Raw genomic sequence first — 19,318 nt, forward strand, 5'->3', positions numbered from 1 at the left:
CTGATGTATGTTAAGAGGATGTGGTAATAATCCCCAAAGCGTGCGTAACAAGTCCAGGACAGCCAGAGTTAAGGTTACACACTTAAATCTAAATATGATAAAAGGAGTTCACAGCTTAAAGTACCTAGAACGTGACCGTAAGGCTGCCCTGGAATGTTACTTGCTAGAAGAGAAAGTTTAAGAGGGGAAAATGTTCTGCGTCCTTTTAAATAAAGTTTGAGCTCACCTTGGATCACGGTTCTGGAAATCATTAGTTTACTGCACAGGGGGGTCAGAGTAAAGGTTATTTGCACATTTAAACTTAGGTACCGATACAGTGTGTTCCTGGTTGTAAGCCTGTTTTAATTACTTGTGCACATGAGAACAATGTACGTGTAGCTGCTCTTACACGGCCCCTCTCACCCAAACCTCTCACAGGCAATTTTTACAGGAGGTAACTGTTGTCATCTGTAAGAAACGCGCTGGGGAACGGCAAACTTAGTGGTCAGCAGCCATCCGGATGTGTAGCAGAGCTGAAACAAAGCAGGTCACCTGAATGCCAGTTCAGTAAAGACTCCGTCGAGTAGGTGAGGTGACCGCTCTTTCCAGTCTTTTGGTTTTTTGACCAGACGGAAGTCCGATGTTTGCATCACGTACAGCAATATTTCTTTCAAGTTGAGGTTCTGCCAGTATCAATAGAGTCCCGTTAACAAAAGCATCCCCTTTCTGTCAGGGATTTCTTCCAAAATTGTTTTTTTAAAAAAAATAATAATATAAACGTAGTCCTACATGTAAACTTCACTCCTGCAGCCCACTGTAATCCACCGCGTTATTCGTCCTTGTCGTCGTCTTTGGAGTTCCTCTGCAGGACAGGGCTCAGTTTGTTTTGCAAGACTGCCGCCAGTTTTTTTGAGGTCTTTTTCAGGAAAGCACTGCCAGGGTGAACGCTACTGACGTGCAGGTACAGGTCCTCCTGCGTGGGGCCGGTGTAGCCGCAATCCTCGCAGACGTAAAGTTTATCTCGCCTCTGTTTGTAGGCATATTGCTGCTGCACCCCGTGAATCTTCTTCAGGTGGGATTCCAGGGAACACCGCTGGGTGAATGCTTTGTTGCAGACCTCACATTTGTAAGGACGAATTCCTACAACATGAAAAGACAGCGATTACTCTGCTGGTTTACGTTTATTACAGCCGAGTGAGAAACCAGCTAAGAGAAAGGCTCTGTTTAACTAAATACTGAGCAAATTCCTAGCAGTAGGTAGCTGCTAGTCCAGGAAACTCTAACTAAGACATTTTACTTTTAGGCTAAAATCTTCAGGAACCGTTTGATACATTGGGGAACAGAGAATTGTTTTGATAAGGCTCAGGCAGATGCTGAAGACAACAGGTGCCCATCAGCGCTTTGGTGCCTAAGAAGAAACCGTTATCCACTCTGGTGTAACCTACTCCTTAAAATATCTGACTGAGAATTTTAGCCCTGTGATTAGGTAAAACTGCCGGTTCCAGCTAACCCTTCATCTTGGCACTGGTAATGAACGAAATCTTATATCTTGGTAAGTTGTTAATTTTTTCTTCTAGTGAGCAAAGCTTAATAACACTTCGGTGGACGGCTGCCAAACACGAGCACTCAGCGATCGCAGCACTTCAAACAAGCAAGGCTGTTTTCACAGGATAGAGTTTTAATTATTGAGCTTACAGGCTCAGGTTCTAGGAAAGAAGTGCATTAAGATGAAAGAAAGACGTATGCGTGCTCTGGAGAAGGAAGAAGGGGTTGGCTTGTGATTTGAATGCCTGAACAGTTTCGTTATAAAAGAGACCAAGCAGTAGAGCACCCATTTTATCACCAGTCAGCGCTGATTTAGCAACAACCCCCCAGCACCTGACAGGAAAATACTGTAGGGTTTACCAACACTAGAAAACCCCAAACACTGTTGTGATTTGACTTATTATGGAGCAGCTCAGTAAGTTTTGCAGCAAAGATCAGCCTTTAAGCTTGCACAATGTTACCCCAAACCCTCTTTTTCTTCAATCAGAGGAAGATGAGACCTAGGGTGAGTAATAGGCAGGCAAAAAAGGGTGAAGTGTAAAGCAGAGGTGTTCACATGGACAGTTTTAACTTTGTAAGGAAATTGTGTTAAGTTCACAACTCGCTTGCTGTAATCTACCAGAAATCCCAGTTAATTAGGAGTTGCACTAAGAAGCATCTTGATGCTGAGTCGGGTCGCCCCTCTCAGCATCTGCAGGGGTCTAGACCTCTATCAGCTGACCAGGAGCTGTGCCTCTTCATTTCTAAATTTCCTTTAGCCGCTTATATCAGTTACTTTTTAACATTTAACTCTGCTTATGCTGTGAATCTGGGCTGGCAGGCTCGGCTTTCCCACCCTGTGACACTACCCTGCTGTTGCAAAGTCCAGTGACAAACAATTCCCACCGGGACACTGAAATTCAGTGAAGCAGGTGTCGACCAGCACCTGCTGTGCCAGAATGAAGCCCACGCTACTGCTCCTAGCCCCAGTATTCAAACATCTCCCAGCTTCCCTCAACAGCAATTTGGGAAAAAAAAAATCAACTGTGGCTCGCTGCACCGCTAGCAGTGCACCTGCTTCATTCTGCCCCATCCCATAAGCAAAGGGAAAGGGCAGTGCAGAGCAACCCCAAGCAACCAGCAGGTCCTGCAGGCAACGGCAAATGCGGAAAGGTGGAGCGCGCCCAGGAGACGTGGCGGCATCGTCCGGGTGCCCTGCAGTGCAAATTAAAAGCCTGCGGAGCGCAGCCAGCCTGGCTTGCCAGCAAGCGTCCTGCTTGGTGAGGATGGACTTGAAGGGCGTTTAAACCACCACTTCCACTTTAAGGGAAAAAAAAAGGGAAAAAAAAGCAGCCTTCCCCCTGCTCCAGGTTAGCACGAGCGCTTCTGTGCATAGAGCACGGGGTGAGCACCCTCTTTCCAGTGTCTGAAATGCTTTGCTTTGACCCAAGCTCATTCAGAATGAGGACAGACCCTCACAGACCTGATTTTTAAATCGTCGCAGGGTACAAACCAGCCTCATAAACTCCTGCCTAAGTTAAGACAAGTTCAGCACGCCGGCACAGGACGGTGCAGCGCTGCTTGCGGGCTGCCCGCGGACGCGTCGCCTGGCTTCCCAAAAGCCGGAGGCGCAGCGTGAGCCACGCTCTGCTTTCTCCAGACAGCGCCAAAATCACACCACAGCCCCTTCCCACAGCCCAGCCCGCAGGGCCGGCTCGCACCACGGCAGGAGAAACTGCTGCTCGTTTCCTCTAGAGGGCAAAGCGTTTTCACCCAGCGCGTGGCTGGAGCTGGCGGGACCCAGGCGTGCTGGGAGATGGGCTCACACCGTTCCCTTTCCTCCATCACATCGCCGCTATGTATTTTTTTGCTAATTTTGGCTTACCTGGGCTTTGCATTTTCCCCGCAGATGCTCACCCTCCTGTCCCATCTCACCCCTTTCTCCCACCCCCCCGCCGAGCAGCCCGGAGCCCCTGGGCGCAGCAGGCTCACCAGTGTGGGTCCGGACGTGCCTTTTCAGATCAAAGGTGTCGTTGAAGCCTTTCCCGCAGAAGGTGCACAAGTGTCTCTTCACCTGGCTGTGGCACTTGATGTGGCGGTTGAGCATGCGCTGCAGGCGGAAGCCCTTGCCACACAGCTCGCAGGAGTGCACCGTGGCATCGTTACAGGTGCCCGTGGTGAACTGGGGAAGGGAACGGGACCGGCTGAGTTGTATCGACATGGCAAAGACCACAAGAAAAAAAAAAAAAAGACCTCGTGCCTAGGGAGCAGCCCCTTCTCCACCGCCCGCTGACCCCCTCCCGGGCTGTGCCATGAGCCCCCCAGCAGCAGGGACCCTCATCCAGCCGCATCCAGCACGCCTGCTTTGGCCACGAGCCCTGCCAGCAGCACCTCCGCTCCTCGCGCTTCTCCCCCTGCAAAAGCCCCTCAGAGCGCAGGAGGAACATCGGGAGGGGAAGCTGATGTTAATTCTCAACTCAGGGCTGCGGGAGATGCCAGGGTGCCCTGCAGCCTCCCCTTCGGAGATGCTCTCACAGCCAGCCACATCTTCCCCGGGGATGCCCCTCCCTGCAAATATCACCGGTTTCTGCTGAAAGTTTTTCACCAAAAAAAAAAAAAAAGAGTTAATGGTGTTTCTGGCTGCGCAGGTAAATTTGGAGAGATAAACCGAAGCGAGGTTGTGCTGACTCAGTGGAGACTAAAACAATGGCACTAATCTCCTCCCATCGGTCCCCGTTGCTGGTTAATTAGCTTGAGAGTGTCATTATGGGTTAATCTCCTCATTCCCAGTTCTAACACCAAAAATATTGCGCCAACTCCATGACCTAACTTGACTAAGGGAGACATTGATGATTCAGCTCCTGGGAAGAGCATTCCTTACAACGAAAGTTTAACGTCTGGGATATGCAAACACTTCACTATTATTTTAATTATTCTCGGGGCAGCCGACGCGCTCGCTGCTGGCCACTCGAGCCAGGTGAAAGCAAGCAGAGCAGTGGCACCACGCACACGGCATCAGCACTCGGGGTGCTTTTGGCAAGTTTCTGTGGCATTTGTAGAAAGCCTAGCTCTTCAGGAACGAGGTTAGCTACACAGGTCCTCTCCGTGGATTTTGATGTAATTTTTGCTAACAGCACAAAGTAAATTGTAAGCAGTGGGCTCAGCTCAAACAGCAGCGAAGCATGAAAAGAGGAATAGGTTTGGGGGTTCTTCTTCCTGAAGAGCCAGTTATTTTCCTGCTCCTCCTCCTTCGCTTACTCATGAAGTAACGTTACCTGAAATGGTTTGGAAAAGCCAAAAAAAAAAAAAAAAAAGCTAGCTGTGAGACATCAGGATGTGAAACTAGAGGGGCAGCAGAGGGAGAAGCACGTTGGGCAACAGGTAGGGCTCCACCTCACCTCGGCTGCATGTAAGGAGGGGAAAAATGTAATGTTCATCACAAGATTGATAAATCTTGGCTAAAATCCTGTAATCCCCACAGACAGCAGGAACATTTACAGCTCCGTCCAGCAGAGCAGCAGCCAGGGTTTAACGAGGTGCTAACTAGCCATGGCTAAAGGCATCTCCTCCTTCCCAGCACAGGGGTGGCCTGGGGGTCTGACACCACCTCAAGCTGCAGCCGGTGTGCTCACAGATGGGCATGGTCCCGTGCCTCACATCCCACCACACCAGGCAGGAGTTTGGGGTCTGAGTGCCACAAGGAGCCCGCTCCCCATTTCCCCTCAGCACCTTTGGGGTGAAAGCACTGCCCTGCCTAGAGGACCCGTCCTGTCACAGCTCCTGCCTGTGGGCTTCCCACGTTGAGATAAGCACCAAGACCCAGCGAGGTGCCAAGAGGACCTCTCCCAGGCGCTGCCCTGATAAGCCAAGAGGGCACGGGGCTGCCGGGAAGCCTCCCGAAGGGGGTGGCCGCTGGGCCACCACCAGGGAGAAGGGCTGTGGAGGAGGCCCCATACAGAGGGCCAGATCCACCCCCGTCCCATGGGGCACGACTCCTCACGCTGGTGCTTCCTCCTGGGTTCGCAGCCAAGCAGGTCAGGGGCGGCACGGCCCCGGGCAGGGCTAAGGGAAGGCAAAGGGCGCTGGAAGATTACGGTACGTCGCTCGCCAGGCTTGCCCCAACGCCGCCATCCTGCTCCTGGGGGGCGGCCAGCCTGGTTTGCGGGCTGGGTGCCGGCACCTTGCACGAACAGAGCTGAGCTCGGTGCCGGGTGCCCCCCACCATCCACCCTCAACGTGGGGTCACCACAGGGGGGGCCACCCGTGCTGGTTACCTTGATTTTCGACCTGACCACGGGGCGCTTCACGGCCAGGTCCAGCAGCATCCCCCCGGCCGTGCCCAGGTCGGCGGGGGCCGGCTGCGGTGTCGGGGGGTCGCTGGGCTCGGCGTCCCTCGTCCCGCTGCTGCCGCTGCTCTCCAGGCTGCAGCTGTCTTCGTAGCCCAGAAGGACGCAGCCAACGCCGCCTGCAGCGGGGCCGAGGGTGGGGATGGGGAGAAGAGGGAGAGCGAGAAGCGGAGCGGGATGAGGAACGGGGAGCAGAGGCGGCATGAGGGGAGATCGGGGGGCAGCGGGATGGGGCCCCCCAGGGCCGGGCGGTGGGCAGGGGCTGTTTAACCTGCGGGCGGGCCCCGGGGCAGGTTCCCCGGCTCGCTCCGCAATCGGAAACTCAAACACGGACGGTCCCAAAGTTCAAACAAGCCAGCTCCGCTCCGCCGCCTGCCTGCCCGTTATACCCCGGGCAAGGGCAGGCGAGGAGGAAGAGGAGGAGGAGGAGGAAGCAGCGGGACGGGGGCAAGCCGGGAGGACCCCCAGCCCCATTTCGCCCCACACACACCACCCCACGCCTCCCACCCAAGACGGGGGGCTCCCAAACCCCTCCCTGGGGGAACGCGCTGTGAAGCTCCGGGCTCCCCTTTCCCCACCGCCCCCTTTTTTTCCCCAAGGGGGGCAGCGGGGCTCGGGGGTCGCTTCCCCATTTCCCCGGGGGGGACACACAATGGGGCCGGGCGCTGCCTCACCTGGGATGTAGGTGTCGGCTCGCTCCTCGTCGGGCAGCCCAGCCCAGCTCCGCACGGCCGGCTGCGGGCTCCGCCGCTTGACCAGGAAGGCTCTGGGCATGGCGAGGGCAGGGGGCACGGCTGGGCACGGCTGGGCACGGAGCTTGTCCCCCCCCGCCGGTGGCCGCCACCCCGGCGGGGAGCGGGCGCTGCGCTGCCGCCCGGAGCGGGGAGGGGAGAAGGGGAGGGTGCGAAAAGAAGAGAGAGAGAGAGGAAAAAAAAAAAAAAGTGAGGGGAGAGAGAGAGGAGGAGGAGGAGGAGGAGGTGGTGGTGGAGGGGGGAAAGTTTCATAAGGTGGAATAGAAAAATGCACCAGGAAACTTGGGAAGGAGCATGCGTGCTGCAAACATAACGGTGTCAACAAGTCTGCCTACCTGTCCGACCGGTTGGAGCGGCCGAGCTTTGTTCCAGCCCTTCCTAAGGCATGAATGTTTGCAAAAGAATTTTCACGGCTGAAAATTAAGAAAAAAAAAAAAGAAAAGAGAAAAAAAAAACACACACACACACACGCTGTTGCTGCCTCATCTCCGCAGCCCCCCCCCCCCCCTCGCTGTGGGGTGCCCCCCACCCCTGGGTGCTGCCCCCGGGGGTGAGCGGCTGGGCCTTGGCCCCCCCGGGGCGGCAGCGGGCAGGGAAAGTTGTTGGTGTTATTATTATTATTATTTTTTTTTTTCTTAATGACAAGCTTTTCTTCTGAGAAGGAGGAAAAAAATTACTTAAAAAAGGCTTTATTTCTTTATTTTATTGTAGTTCGTTTCAAATGAGAAACGTGTCAAGGCCTCGGTCTTTTCTCTCTATCCTCCCCCCCCCCCCCTCTTTTTTTTTTTTTATTTTTTTTTATTTGCCTCTTGTCCTCTCCCCCCTCTTCCCGAAGTGGAAATGAAACAAAAGAAAAGAGGACGGGTGGGGGGAAGGAAGCACGAGAAACAGAAGAAAACCCACAAAACTCTGCTGAGGAGCCTCCCGAGCGCACGGCGTGTCCTTGAACATTTACCACCACCCAGGGGTGCTTGCTCCTGCCCTCTGCCCGCTGTTTCCAAGCCTTCCTCCCCGGGCACATCCTCACGGGTTGCTGGGGCTGTGTGTGGAGAGCTGCCTCCTGCACGGGGAGGCCTTGCGGACGGCATCGCTCCCCCCCAAAAATTGCCATTTTCCTCCCAAAGAGCATGGGGAGATGATGGGGGGCTCGCTGTTTGGTGGCAGGGAATGGGGTTGGGGTTTTTTGGAAGGGACGTGCCCTCAAATGTGGCAGGTCCCCGTGTGTCCATCCAGACCCCGAGGCCAGGACCTGCAGTGTTCGCCCCATGGTGCCCCATGGCCTGGGAAGCTCTCAGGGCTGAGCATCCCAACCCCTGGGGTTCCCGGCCAGATGTATTTTGGCAGGGACCCCCCTGCTGCTCCCGGGGGCACCGCAGCACCCGCGGGCACTGGAGGAGAAGCAACCTGAGCGTGCCTTCGGGGGGATACCGCACATAAACCTCCCCTTTCTGCCTTCCTCTTTAAGGCTATGTAATTCCTCTGTTATGTCTGCGATTTTGCTCCAGGTCAAGATACAACTACACGGCTTTTAATTGATTTTTTTTTTTTGCAACGCTTTCAACTTGAGGTTTCTTTTATTTCAACCACTCCTTGCCTTTTAAGCCAACGGAGGCAGCAAACGTCATTAATCACGACACTCCTGAATGAAGAGCTTGCTGTGACTACTTCAGGAGTGTTCCTGGCTTCTTCAGACCCTGCTTTGAGGTTCCCACTCAGCGAGGTACCGGGGCTCGCTCTCCACTTTAATTGGGTTCTCCAAGTCGGACGTGCGCTTACATGCATGGCTGAATCAGGAACTTGGTTGTTTATTATTATTATTATTATTATTATTATTATTATTATTATTATTATTATTACTATCAGCTCTGGAGCCCTAACGAGCGGTCAGGGCTGCTGTGTGCCCAGCGCTGATAGCACAGGGAGGAAAGGAGGTCCTGCAGCCTCCTGCAGGGCGAGAGGAGCAGGATGGAGAGGTGGCACGGGGAGACACCGCCTGGATCAGACGGAGCAGCTGGTGGTGGGCTGCCTTCTCCTTGAGCCAGCAGGGGACTGACCATACCTTGGTGTTGCTTGGGCTTAGCCCACTCTGCTCTGCGTGCAGCATTTCTGCCCCAAACTGGCTGCAGAGCTTTGGGGACATGGGCGGAAAGGGGCAGGGAGCGTCCCCCATCCAGCTCCTGGATGCTGAGGGAAGGAGCAAGGGGGCGAGCATCACCCCGGCACCACTCACTGCTTCAGACACCTCTAAGCCTGTTGGGAAGCAGAAGGCAAACACTTCTTTGCCTAAAACCATAATTCCTAGCTGTTATTTAGTCACACGTCTCCCGGTGTCCTTCCCCACTGAAACCCTGCAGAAACGCTACGCGTACAGCCCCAGCGCCCTCATTACCTAATAAATAGCAACGCTAACGAGATAATGGCACACAAACCTTTCTGTAGGATCTTGTTTCATTTTCAGCCTTGCTTGGGTGTGGAAGAAAATCCAGTATGTTAAATTAACATTTTGGGTGTAAATCAAATTAAACGTACAAAACGCCCTGTAGGGTCAAAGCACAATGGGACCCACCCTTACATATTTGACTACTAAAATGTGTTTCATTTGACTCAAATCATTTGGGAGTGAGAAGGGAGAGAGATGGGATCAAACAATGCATCAGCCACGCGATGGTGTCGCAATCGCAACCCCCTCCATCCCGGGCAAACCCTTGACATGGGGACGGACTGACGTGGGGCACTGCTCCTGCCTGTAGGGCTGCCTTTCACTGCCAGCATTGGCCTGGTGGATATAATAAAGAAATAAGGTGGAGAAAGTGGAAAACTTTGTGTCCTTCATCTCCCGGGTGCTGCAGCGTGACCCTGGCTGCCCCATGTTGCCGGCTGCTCCCTGTGTCTGGCTCCCCTCTGCTTCTCCCAGAGGGATTTTGGGAGAGTCAGGGATGGGGCTGGATGTCCAAATTCCACCTGGCATTTTGAGAGAGCACCTGGCTTGGCACCTCGAGGGCTCCACGTGCACCCTGTGCAGAAGGACAGGGAGCTGGATGGGAGAAGCTGCTCTCCATCCTGGGACAAAAAGCTCATGGTCCTACAGCATCCCCCTGGGGACAGCCCAGCTGGATGGGGCCTCTCTCAGAGGAGGGAGCCCAGGGAGCAGCCAGGGCAAGCGGGACACAGCAGGCACCAGCATGGGGGTGAAAACACCTCCCCGGGCTGGGGCTGCGTGTGCTTCCCTGCCCGCTTTCAAAGCACCCCACCGCGCTGACTCACCGGGCTCCCGGCTCCCGGCCTCCCACATCCCCTGCCACTCCCAGCGTCTCCCTGTCTTTCTCCACCGATACCTCCGCTTCCTTCCCGCTCCCCTCCCGGCTTGGCGCTGTCTCCCCGGCCGCCCACTCGCCGCGGCTCCGCTCCCTGGGGCACCCAGCGGCGCCCCGGCGAGGTGCGGTGCTGCCGCCGGGCTGGATGCGGCAGGCACCGGTACCGAAATCCCACCTGCAAGTCGGGGGCTGAGGAGATTTGGGAAAGCTGCTCCAGGTTAACATCCCCGCTGCACTCAGAAAGCCACCACCAGCTTTGTTAGGGAGCAGTGTCAACCTCCCAAAGCAGCATCCACACAAAGCAGAGCCCCCCTGGCTCCGGAGGTGACCCGGTGCTGCCGTGGTCTCGGACATTTCCTCAGGGGACACCTCAGCAGCACCCGGCCACCAAGGGGATGAGCAGCACCTGCTCGCCCTCTCCCGATGCTTTCATCCCCGATGGGTTCTGCTGCCTCCCTTCTGGGGGGAGATGCTTGCTCAGCACGTCCTGCTCAGCTCCCCTCGCCCCTGTGTTTCTGCATCCCCACGTCACGGCTTGGCTGGTGCGTGATCCCGTGGGGTGACACCCCAAAAAAGCCACATTTTGCCTACGGTCGGCCAGCCGGCTTGGGAAAGCTCTCCCTGAGAAGTATGGCATTGGCTGGTGGGAGAAGGCTGGGGTCTGACCCCGTCAGCCCTCTAGCTGGGTTCCTAAAAATACCGAGCGTGCTCTCAGGACGGGCTTCCAATCCCCGCTTCCTGCAGCTGGCACGCGCCGATAAGGCGCTGCTCGGGGGCTAACGGGCGCGCCTGAGCCTCTGCGGCAAGCTCTGGCATCCCCCCTTCAACCCAGACCTCCCCGGGGGGGAGAAAATCCCCGTATGGCACCTCTGGGGCTCGGGGGGAGACTTCCTCATTCCTGCGGGATGACCAGCGGCCATAAAACCCATTGTATGCATATGGGGCACTTCTCTACCCTCTCAGGCGGGTGGGAGGGCGCCTCGGGGAGCAGCTGGGTGCCCTCCCTGACACCCCTGCAGGTTTCCAGGGAGCGCTTATAGGGGCGCAGAGAGACAGGGATGAGCTGGAGGAAGCAATAACAGCCCCGAGCTGGGCTAGGGGATGCTCGGAGCAGTTAACTCGGTTGCAGATGGAGCTTTCCCGGTGCTCCCCGCGGGGACCCAGCGCGCTGCCGCAGCACAGCGTCTGTCCAAACATGCCCAGAGCCAGTTACCCATCAGCGCAGGCACCCGCTGCCTGGAAAATCGCCCCGGGAGCTCCCGGCTGCCGCTCCCAGCCAGGCAGACGGAGGCCAAATCCGGACTTTTGCTCCCTCTGCTCCTGCACGGCCGTGACCCCTCCGTCTCCGGCTGGGTTTGAGGGGGGACGAGTGATTTGGAGCTGGATCTGCCCCTCAGGGGCACCCTCACCCTGCACTGACCCCAGAGAGACCCCAAATTGCCCTTGCAGCCCCTTTGCCTCCGGGGGGAGAGGGACAGCCAAGCCAGGCCACCACCCCAGCCAGAGGCTTGGGTTTAACCTCAGTGGGGCAGAGGATGACCCCAAATCCTTTGTATCCACAGATAAATCCTCCCCAGCCTTGGTGAGCCCGCAGAGCTGGGGGTTTCTGGGGATGAGGACTGAGAAGGGGACTGGAACTGGGACTGGGACAGGAACGGGACCTTCCCCAGGAGCAGCAGCTCGGCTTTTTCCAGCAGAGCCACCTTTGTCATGCAGGCTGCGGGGTGATTGCTTTCAGGATTACTCTGCCAACGGTTCTTTTTTTTTTTTTTTTTTTTTGCACAACGGTTTTTATCACCAATGCCTTTTACAATGTTTACCAGAAGGGGGAGAAAAAAAAAAAAAAAAAAAAAGGAAAAAAAAACTCCACACACCTTCGGAGCGTCCCTGCTCCCAGCAGCGCTGCCTGTCTGCGGACAAGGGTCTGTGAAATTGCCACCAATATAATTATCAAGTGTTGTTTCCACATCCTCCTCTCGCCACCGCGCCGCTAGACTTTGGCCTCGACCTGCATTTCACCCGCCTGTCCCTGCACCAAGGGGGGGGGGGCCCAGGGGAAGCTCCTCAGCCTGGCACCCGCACCCCAAAACTCCCCAAAACCACGGGAGGTGGGGAAAAAGCAGGGAAACTGTGCTGTGGGGAAAGCAGGGTGATGTGGAGCAGCGGGGTGACAGCAGCCGAGCCCACGGCTTGGTTTTCCTGGAGCAGGGGCGCAGCGGGGCTCGCTGGCTAACCTGTAACCAGCCGTCGCCGGCTGTAAAACCCTCGGCACGTTCGCACCGGCTTCCCCTGGGGCGTCCGCCCTCCCCTGGGAAGGAGGAAGAGCAAAGGCGAACCGAGATGAGAAGTAACTGTTTGACACGGCGCCCTGCCAAGGCAGGGGGAGGTTGGGGCGCCCTCGCTTTCTGCCACCCTCATGGGTTTTTCTTTTTCCATTCATCCCAATTTATTCTTGAGCCTGCACACACAGAAGCCCTGGGCTGCTCTGCCTCTTAATTACAGAGTGAGGACGTGAAACCTTTAGCACATTTACCTCTTTTTTTCCCCCTTTTTTTTTTTTTCCTCGTCTTCTTGTGCTCTAAATGCAGCACCCCCTACCCTGCGGATTCCGCAGAAAAACGTCCTGCCCGCCCAGGTAGGCTGCACCCGAACAACGTCCACGTTGCTGCAATCACATCTGTTGGCGCTGGGGGGTGGGTGGGGGGGAGATAATTACATTTCTCAGAAGGGAAACGCTATCACGGTGAGAAAAAAAAGAGCCCACGACACGCTGGTGATCATTTCGCCCCTGTTATCAGTGCTGCTCTAATAGGAAAGGCGACGCTAACGGCAGCAGGACAGCGCGCTCCCCTCTGCTGCTGGCTCAGCTCCGTCCCTGAGGCTCTACATCCACCCCTGCCGCATTTTACAGGGCTTTCCCTGGGATTTACGGTGACTGCTGGCCTGCTCGGGCAAGCCACGAGCGAGTGCCCCGTTGTGTGGGGTCCCTGGTGGCGAGAGGCGAGGGCTGAGCTGCCGCTGCCGTCCCCTTTCCCTCACGGTGCTGCCACCACACCTTCACGCGCCTCCACGTCTGTGGGATGGGGCTGCAGATCGGCGGGGAAGCCTTCCTGACACCGAAACGGCGTCTCAGCCTCATTAGGGAGACTGGCAGACGCCTGTGTGAGAGGGGAAGGGAGGGGGCGAATGAGGCCCGGGGATTGCACAAGCCTCATTTTCTTAGGAAACCGGGATAGAAATGCCCCCCAAGCACTGGCTTCTGACGCGTTATCCAAGATAACCGTCGAGATCTGAGCTGTTTGCCCAGGGGGGGAAATGGCCTTTAGCTTTTCGTCCCCGCTGCATGTGAGCAAACCCTCTGCTGACGGATCAGCAATCCCTGCCCGCGCGCTGACGCGTGCCGCTGTGCCCAGGCTAGCAAAGGAGGAGCGGAGACACAGGAAACACAACGCAAGACGGGCACTGACACAACACCCCGGGAACCTTCCTTCAGCAACCACCGCGTTTATTTGAGGAAACCTCACGTGGAAAGGAGCCAGTAGGGCCAGAAAATAAATAAATAGGCCCTCCCAAACCACACTTCCCTCGGCACTGGCTCAGCGATGTGGCTTGACTCCCTGCAGGAAGCCACCAGCAGCTTGCCAGTCACACACGCTCCATCGGCCCCACAAGCCCTGTGAGACATCTCTGCCAAGGGCTGAGTTGTTAAGATTGCATTTGTTGCGGGGAACTCTGAAATCTCCTTTTTTTTTCCACGCAGTTGCCAGACCTAGTTGCCAGTCTGGCCCACAGCTGGGTTTTCTACTAGGTCACCTCCTCAGCGAGCCTTCCCCGAGCACAGAAAGGAGAGCCACCAGAAGAAGAGGAGAGCAGGACAGCAGACTGAACCCAGGGAAGGTGAGCCTTGTGGCAATCCCTGGTCCTCGGGAGGGATGGAAAGAGAACACGAGAACACCTTAAGCCAGAGCTCCCCTGTGAAACCACATCCTGAATATTCCCCGTCTGGGGTTTTAGCCCCTCGAGTGATTAATGCCAGGCTCGGGCAGAGGCACTCGGCTCCCAGCTGGGGTGAGCCCTTCCACGGTGCCCAGGGCACTACACGCTGGCTCACATCCGCCGTGCAGCTGGCTCGACCCAGTTCTTGGCACTCCAGTGGCGCTGGCTGCGCTACAAGCACTTTATGCATACGTCTTAATAACAGTAAACACACCGATGTGAGCAGAACTATTATACTAAATTGAAATGTTATCATTCCCATTAATTTCGCCTTTCATTTTAATCACATTTGTTCAGCAGACAGATGAAGAAGATTATAACGAGGAAGGGCTGGCTTCACACATCTGGTTTGCCTCCTCTGCTCAGGGCTGGGCTGGGGACGTGACACGGCTGCCTCCACGCAGCAGAGGGTCCCATTCACGTCCCAGAAGCTGACTGCAGTGCAGCACTGCCAAGCTCTACCTGGAGGTATCTGAGCCTGTTTTGCAGCTAGGGACTGTGGTAGCTGCTGAAGTTGAAAATCTTTGTGCCCACAGTCCTGCCTGACAGAGAGCAGCAGCAAATGCCTGGAAAAAAAACAAACAAACAAACAAAAAAAAACAGGAAAGAAGTCAGTGATAAGACTACGCCTTTCACAATAAACCTTCCACCTGACGGTTCACTTGTGGTTTACAGAATTCATGAGCTGAAAGCAACATCTCGACAGCAATGGTTGTCCACAGATTTACCCGGATCCTTTCTGAATCTGTAGATAAGCCCAGCTTCTGCAGCACATGGGGCTGGCTTCCACAATTGGCTCATACGTCGTGGAAAAATGTCATTTTTGGTTAAGCTTGCTATCCAGATCCACCTCCCTGGCTACCATGGTAGCGTGGGGAAGGGTGAGCGGTTGTTCTCTGACCTCCTTCAGGGTTTACAGAGCTCATGGGGTATCCCACCTCCCCGCCGGACATCCCTTTGCTTGGGAAATTCCCAAGTGTCACCTTATACTGAGAGGGTTGTTGGGCATTGGGGTGGGCTGCCCAGGGCAGTGGTTGGGTCTCCATCCCTGGAGGGCTTTAAAAGGTGTTTAGATGTGGAGCTCAGGGGTATGGTTTAGTGGGGGACTGGTCAGTGTTAGGGCAGGGGTTGGACTGGGGGATCTTCCAGCCTAGGTGAGCCTGTGATGTTGCTGCCCTGTGTCTGTGTTTGCAGATTTGTGGTGTTACGCAGCAGATGGTGACTGCTCACACGCTCCTCGCTCTTTGGGAGCCAGCCTCTTGCCAGCCCCACAGGAGCCACTGGGATTTTCGTGTGCTATAGGGGAAAAGCGCCCTGAAACACAGCACCTGAAGCCCTCCGCACAGCTCTGTGTGTGAGGCAAGGAGCTCCGCGTGCCACAACAGCAAAAAACAACACGATCTCGGGCTCAGATAAAAAACACTTTTATTTGCTTTTCACACCAGCAGCCCCAGCTGGCGGGAAGGGGCGGCCGCCATTTTGCGACACCCCCCCCCCCGCCCCCATATCCCGATCCATCCCCCCCTGCCGCTCGGCGCTCGATTGCTCAGGCCTAGCTCGACGCGCTCAGCGCTCGGCGTGGCCGCGCCTCCCCCATCCACCCCCACCCCCCTCCAACGGCCGCCAACGGCCGCTCGCGCGCCCGGCCCGGCTTCGGCAACGGCGGCGGCGGCGGCGGCGATGTCGAGGAGCTCCCGGGCGGTGCTGGCCGTCACCGCGCTCCTCTCCGCCGCCACCGTGGCGGCCGTGCACGTCCAGCAGCGGCGGGAGCAGGAGGTGAGCGGGGCCGCCGGGACGGGGGGGGGCGGGGGAGGGAGGGGGGGAGCCAGGCCACGCCCCCTTTGAACAGACCACGCCCACCCGGCCCCGTGGCCACGCCCACAGGCCTGGCCCCGCCCCTCACCTGCAGGCAAAAGGAGGCGTGGCCTCGTCTCTGTTGACCACGCCCCCTCACCCGTGGCCACGCCCCCTCGGGCTCCCCCCCGGTGCCTCAGGCCGCGGCGCGCAGTGTGCGCCCTGTGGGGAGGCGGGCGGGTGGTGGGCGGGGGGGGGGGCTCTGCGGCCCCGCGTCAGGTGCTGTGGTGGGCAGGGGGCGGGCGAAGCCGGCCCAGGGCAATGTGTTTGGAAGGGACAAGCTGCACGTGGTGGACACATGGGCAAAAAGCTGGTTTTAGCTCTGCTGGTGAGCCCAGTGAGTGCCAGGATGGGGGCACGCATCTGGTTGAAATGTAGATGTTTTAAAGCACACCAAACACACACCACAAAGTCTTACGTTAAATGTCTTTTACTAAAGGTCTGAAGTAGTCGGGAGCTACAAACCTGACAGTTCAAGCTGCCAGTCCACACCACAGCTCAGGTGCCTGTTGCTGTGCCATCCGTAATGACAAGATTACATTTTATCCTAGAGATACTGTCCCTGTCAGCACTTAAGAACAAGGGATCTTGGAGGACGAGACTGATCTGAGAAGGAAAGAGGTGCTTTAAGTTGGAGATTGGGAAGAACTCCTTTGCCAAAAGGGTTGTTAGGCATTGGAACAGGCTGCCCAGGGAAGTGGTTGAATCACCATCCCTGGAGGTCTTTAAAAGATGTTTAGATGTTGAACTTAGGGATATGGTTTAGTAGAGGACTGTTAGTGTTAGGTCAGAGGTTGGACTGGGTGATCTAGGAGGTCTCTTCCAACCTAGATGATTCTGTGATTCTGTGATGAAGAGGCAACAGGCATAGAAAAGTCCTCAAGGAAATAAGTCACTCTACCATCCAAGCAGGATCTGCTTATCACGAAGTACACAGTGCCACAGGCAACAGGCTAAACAAGTCACGAGAAACCAAACGCTGAGCGCCTGCTCATCCTGAGCATGGTGCCCTGGTGTGCAGGGACTGCATCTGAACTCAAACCACGGGTAAACGAAGGGCACAAGTCCAAGTCTGTAACGTGCATTCCTCCAGCATATGCAATGTCTTTAATAAAAAGAGCATCATCCACAAATGAGCTGATATGGGTGATGCCCTCTGGTTGATTCATATATTCCTAACGACATCAGGAAGTAAATGGGGACTTGCAGCTCTTTGTGTGTTCCTCTTGTTGTTTCATTTGCAAAATACTGTTAAATAGCTTTGGTTGTTACACCTGAGGCCGCTTCTGTCTGGGTAAATGCTACCTCTACCAAATGCTGCCTAATTTATCGACAGCAATGGGCAATTTTCTCCCCATGGGTCTGTTTTAATACATTTTCCCACAACTAGAAGCAGCCGTTACTGTGGGTAGGTGATGTTTTGCTGCCTGCAGATAGGCAATTTTGCTGAGTTTCCTAGAGATGAAAGAGCCAAAGGATCCAGTTGGTCAGTGGAAAACCTTTTTGGGGGGCAAAAAAATTTTTTTTGAATATGTGAATTAAAATGTTGTCCCTTGCCACACACAAAAAAAAAAATAATAACCTATTGTTTTCTATCCATCCAAATACCCAAGTGAGGGCACAGCCTCTGAATGCCAGGAAGGGAAAAAGAATTGCATGGCTACAGGCAAGCTCCCGCATCTTGTACCAGGCAGCATGCCTGGGTCTGTCTTGCCTCCCAAAAAAACCCTCTTCTCCCAAAATGTACACCTGACAGAGGAGTTCAGAGGTGCCTGAGCTGTATATTTGGGGATGGGTTAGCACAGCCTCTAGAGTTAGAAGAGATCTCCCCAGCAGCTGAAGGTGATGCAAATTATGTACTTGCAGGGATAGGAGCATTCCTTGAGATGCTGCTGCTGCAGAAGCAAAGCCAAAATGCTCAGTTTTATGTTACCAGCAATCAGTTTAAACTTGATGTGAAATGCTACTCAGAAAGCCTAAGGCTCAAAGCTTGTATTTTTATAAATGAAACCTGAGATTTTCATTTTATAATTCTGAATCTTCAAGTCCAGTTATAATGGCTTCTGGTTTAAGGAACCCAGTTCTTTAGGTAACGCAACGGAAATAAGTAATGTGGATATTCTGCCCTCACACATGATATTTTCTGACAAGCTTCTGACTATTGCTTTGACACCTAGTAAATGTCTGAACACGTAAAAACGCCTGCCTGCCCCGGGAGCCCCAGCCGAGCTGAGAAGGACGCCTTGCACAGCCTCCGAAGTGCTGCGGGAGTGGCTGGGTGCCTGCACCCGGAGCCCACCGAGGTTACTTTGTGTTCCTCTGCAGAACCAGGCCCAGCTGCTGTCCCCTGCGCAAGGTGCCCAACCAGTTAAACCCTCCTTGTGGTCTCCTGTCCTCCCAGAGTCACTGTCAGTCTTGGCATCTCCATCCCGTGCCTTAGTCTCACCATCCCTCCATTTATATCTCTCTGCTGCCTGGCCTGCTCCCAGGCGCGTACATCTGCAGTCCGAAGAGCTGGTTCCCGGATAGTCCCTCCCCTCCTTTTCCCTATCCCAGTCCCCGTCATTAGTTCTGGTTTTGCTCATTCTGCGTTCACCTGGTGAGACGTGAGGGTCGAGCATTTCATTAGCTGAGTAAGAAAGCCTTCCAGGTAGCAGACACAGGCAAGTATAAGGAGGAAACAAAGACTACATAGGATTTTCTTAGGGTTTTTTACATTCCTTTGGTGGTCTACCCATCTATGTGCAAACCACCAGTCTGTGTTGCACAATTTATTTATAGCAAACATTTTTGGTAAAGGGTTTGTACATCTTTTGAATGAAGTGCCATTATTTTTCAAGAGCTTGGCGTAGACAGGCTGTAGGACTTTTACCTTCCTTGCAGCAAGTACCAGCCTTTTTTGGTTTGTTTGTTTTTTAAAGAGGAAGACATAAGCAGAAAGAAGCAGATGAAGTCAAACTGCAGTTTTTCTTAAAATTATTTTCAGTTTACCACCAAATTTTCTCCAAGCAGAGGTACAAGTTTTGGAGGTACAAGGCTGTTACAGGTCATGTGCACCCTGCGCAGCATGGGAGCTACTGGTGCAAAGCATTTCTTTGCCCAGTGTCTCTCCTGCTCAGAAAATGCATCCATCTGAAGCGAGTACAAACAAAGTGGGTTTGCTGCAGCACCGTCAACACCAGGTGCCACCTCCTGTAGTTTTAGTTTTAAGTGGTGTGGCTGCAGGAGGTGGCAAAGGACTAAGGTTTACAGAGGCAGCAGGGCATGGCGAGCACTTCTGCGAGAGGGACTGGAGCTGGGGTGGGGTTGGTCCCTCTCAACCAAACAGGCTGTGGTGAACCCTGTCCCTTTGTGCTTTCAGAGGCTGCACAGAGGAGTTCTCAGAGATCTGGAGCGACAACATCAGAAGAAGGAGAATATTCGCCTGTTGGAAGAGCAGATTGCTTTGACAAAGCAGCTTAAGGAAGAGAGAGACAAGATGCTCATGGAGAAGAGCTCTCAGCAGTCCTAGGCAGGACCTGAGGCATTCGAGGTTTGACTAAAGGCGTTTGGA

At 54.9% G+C, this 19,318-nt stretch overlaps 2 protein-coding genes across 3 annotated transcripts; one reads left to right on the plus strand and one right to left on the minus strand.

Annotated features, from left to right (window-relative positions):
• Positions 1-271: 271 nt before the first annotated feature.
• OVOL2 (ovo like zinc finger 2) lies at positions 272-6,829 on the minus strand. Of its 2 annotated transcripts, XM_027453558.3 has the most exons (4): positions 6,524-6,764; positions 5,778-5,968; positions 3,496-3,685; positions 272-1,119 (listed from the first exon to the last, which is right to left on the minus strand). In XM_027453558.3, exons 1-4 carry the CDS (start codon positions 6,621-6,623, stop codon positions 809-811), a joined length of 792 nt encoding a protein of 263 aa, XP_027309359.2. In that variant the 5' UTR covers positions 6,624-6,764; the 3' UTR covers positions 272-808. The 2 variants fall into 2 exon arrangements, with proteins under 2 accessions (XP_027309359.2, XP_027309360.1); XM_027453559.3 differs by lacking the exon at positions 5,778-5,968 and having other exon boundaries at positions 6,524-6,829.
• An 8,654-nt stretch (positions 6,830-15,483) lies between these two features.
• On the plus strand, positions 15,484-19,276 carry PET117 (PET117 cytochrome c oxidase chaperone). The gene is made up of 2 exons (XM_038177555.2): positions 15,484-15,687; positions 19,127-19,276. Exons 1-2 carry the CDS (start codon positions 15,592-15,594, stop codon positions 19,274-19,276), a joined length of 246 nt encoding a protein of 81 aa, XP_038033483.2. The 5' UTR covers positions 15,484-15,591.
• Positions 19,277-19,318: the final 42 nt, after the last annotated feature.

The sequence above is a fragment of the Anas platyrhynchos genome, chromosome 3 (genome assembly GCF_047663525.1).
Source record: "Anas platyrhynchos isolate ZD024472 breed Pekin duck chromosome 3, IASCAAS_PekinDuck_T2T, whole genome shotgun sequence".
NCBI lineage: Eukaryota > Metazoa > Chordata > Aves > Anseriformes > Anatidae > Anas > Anas platyrhynchos.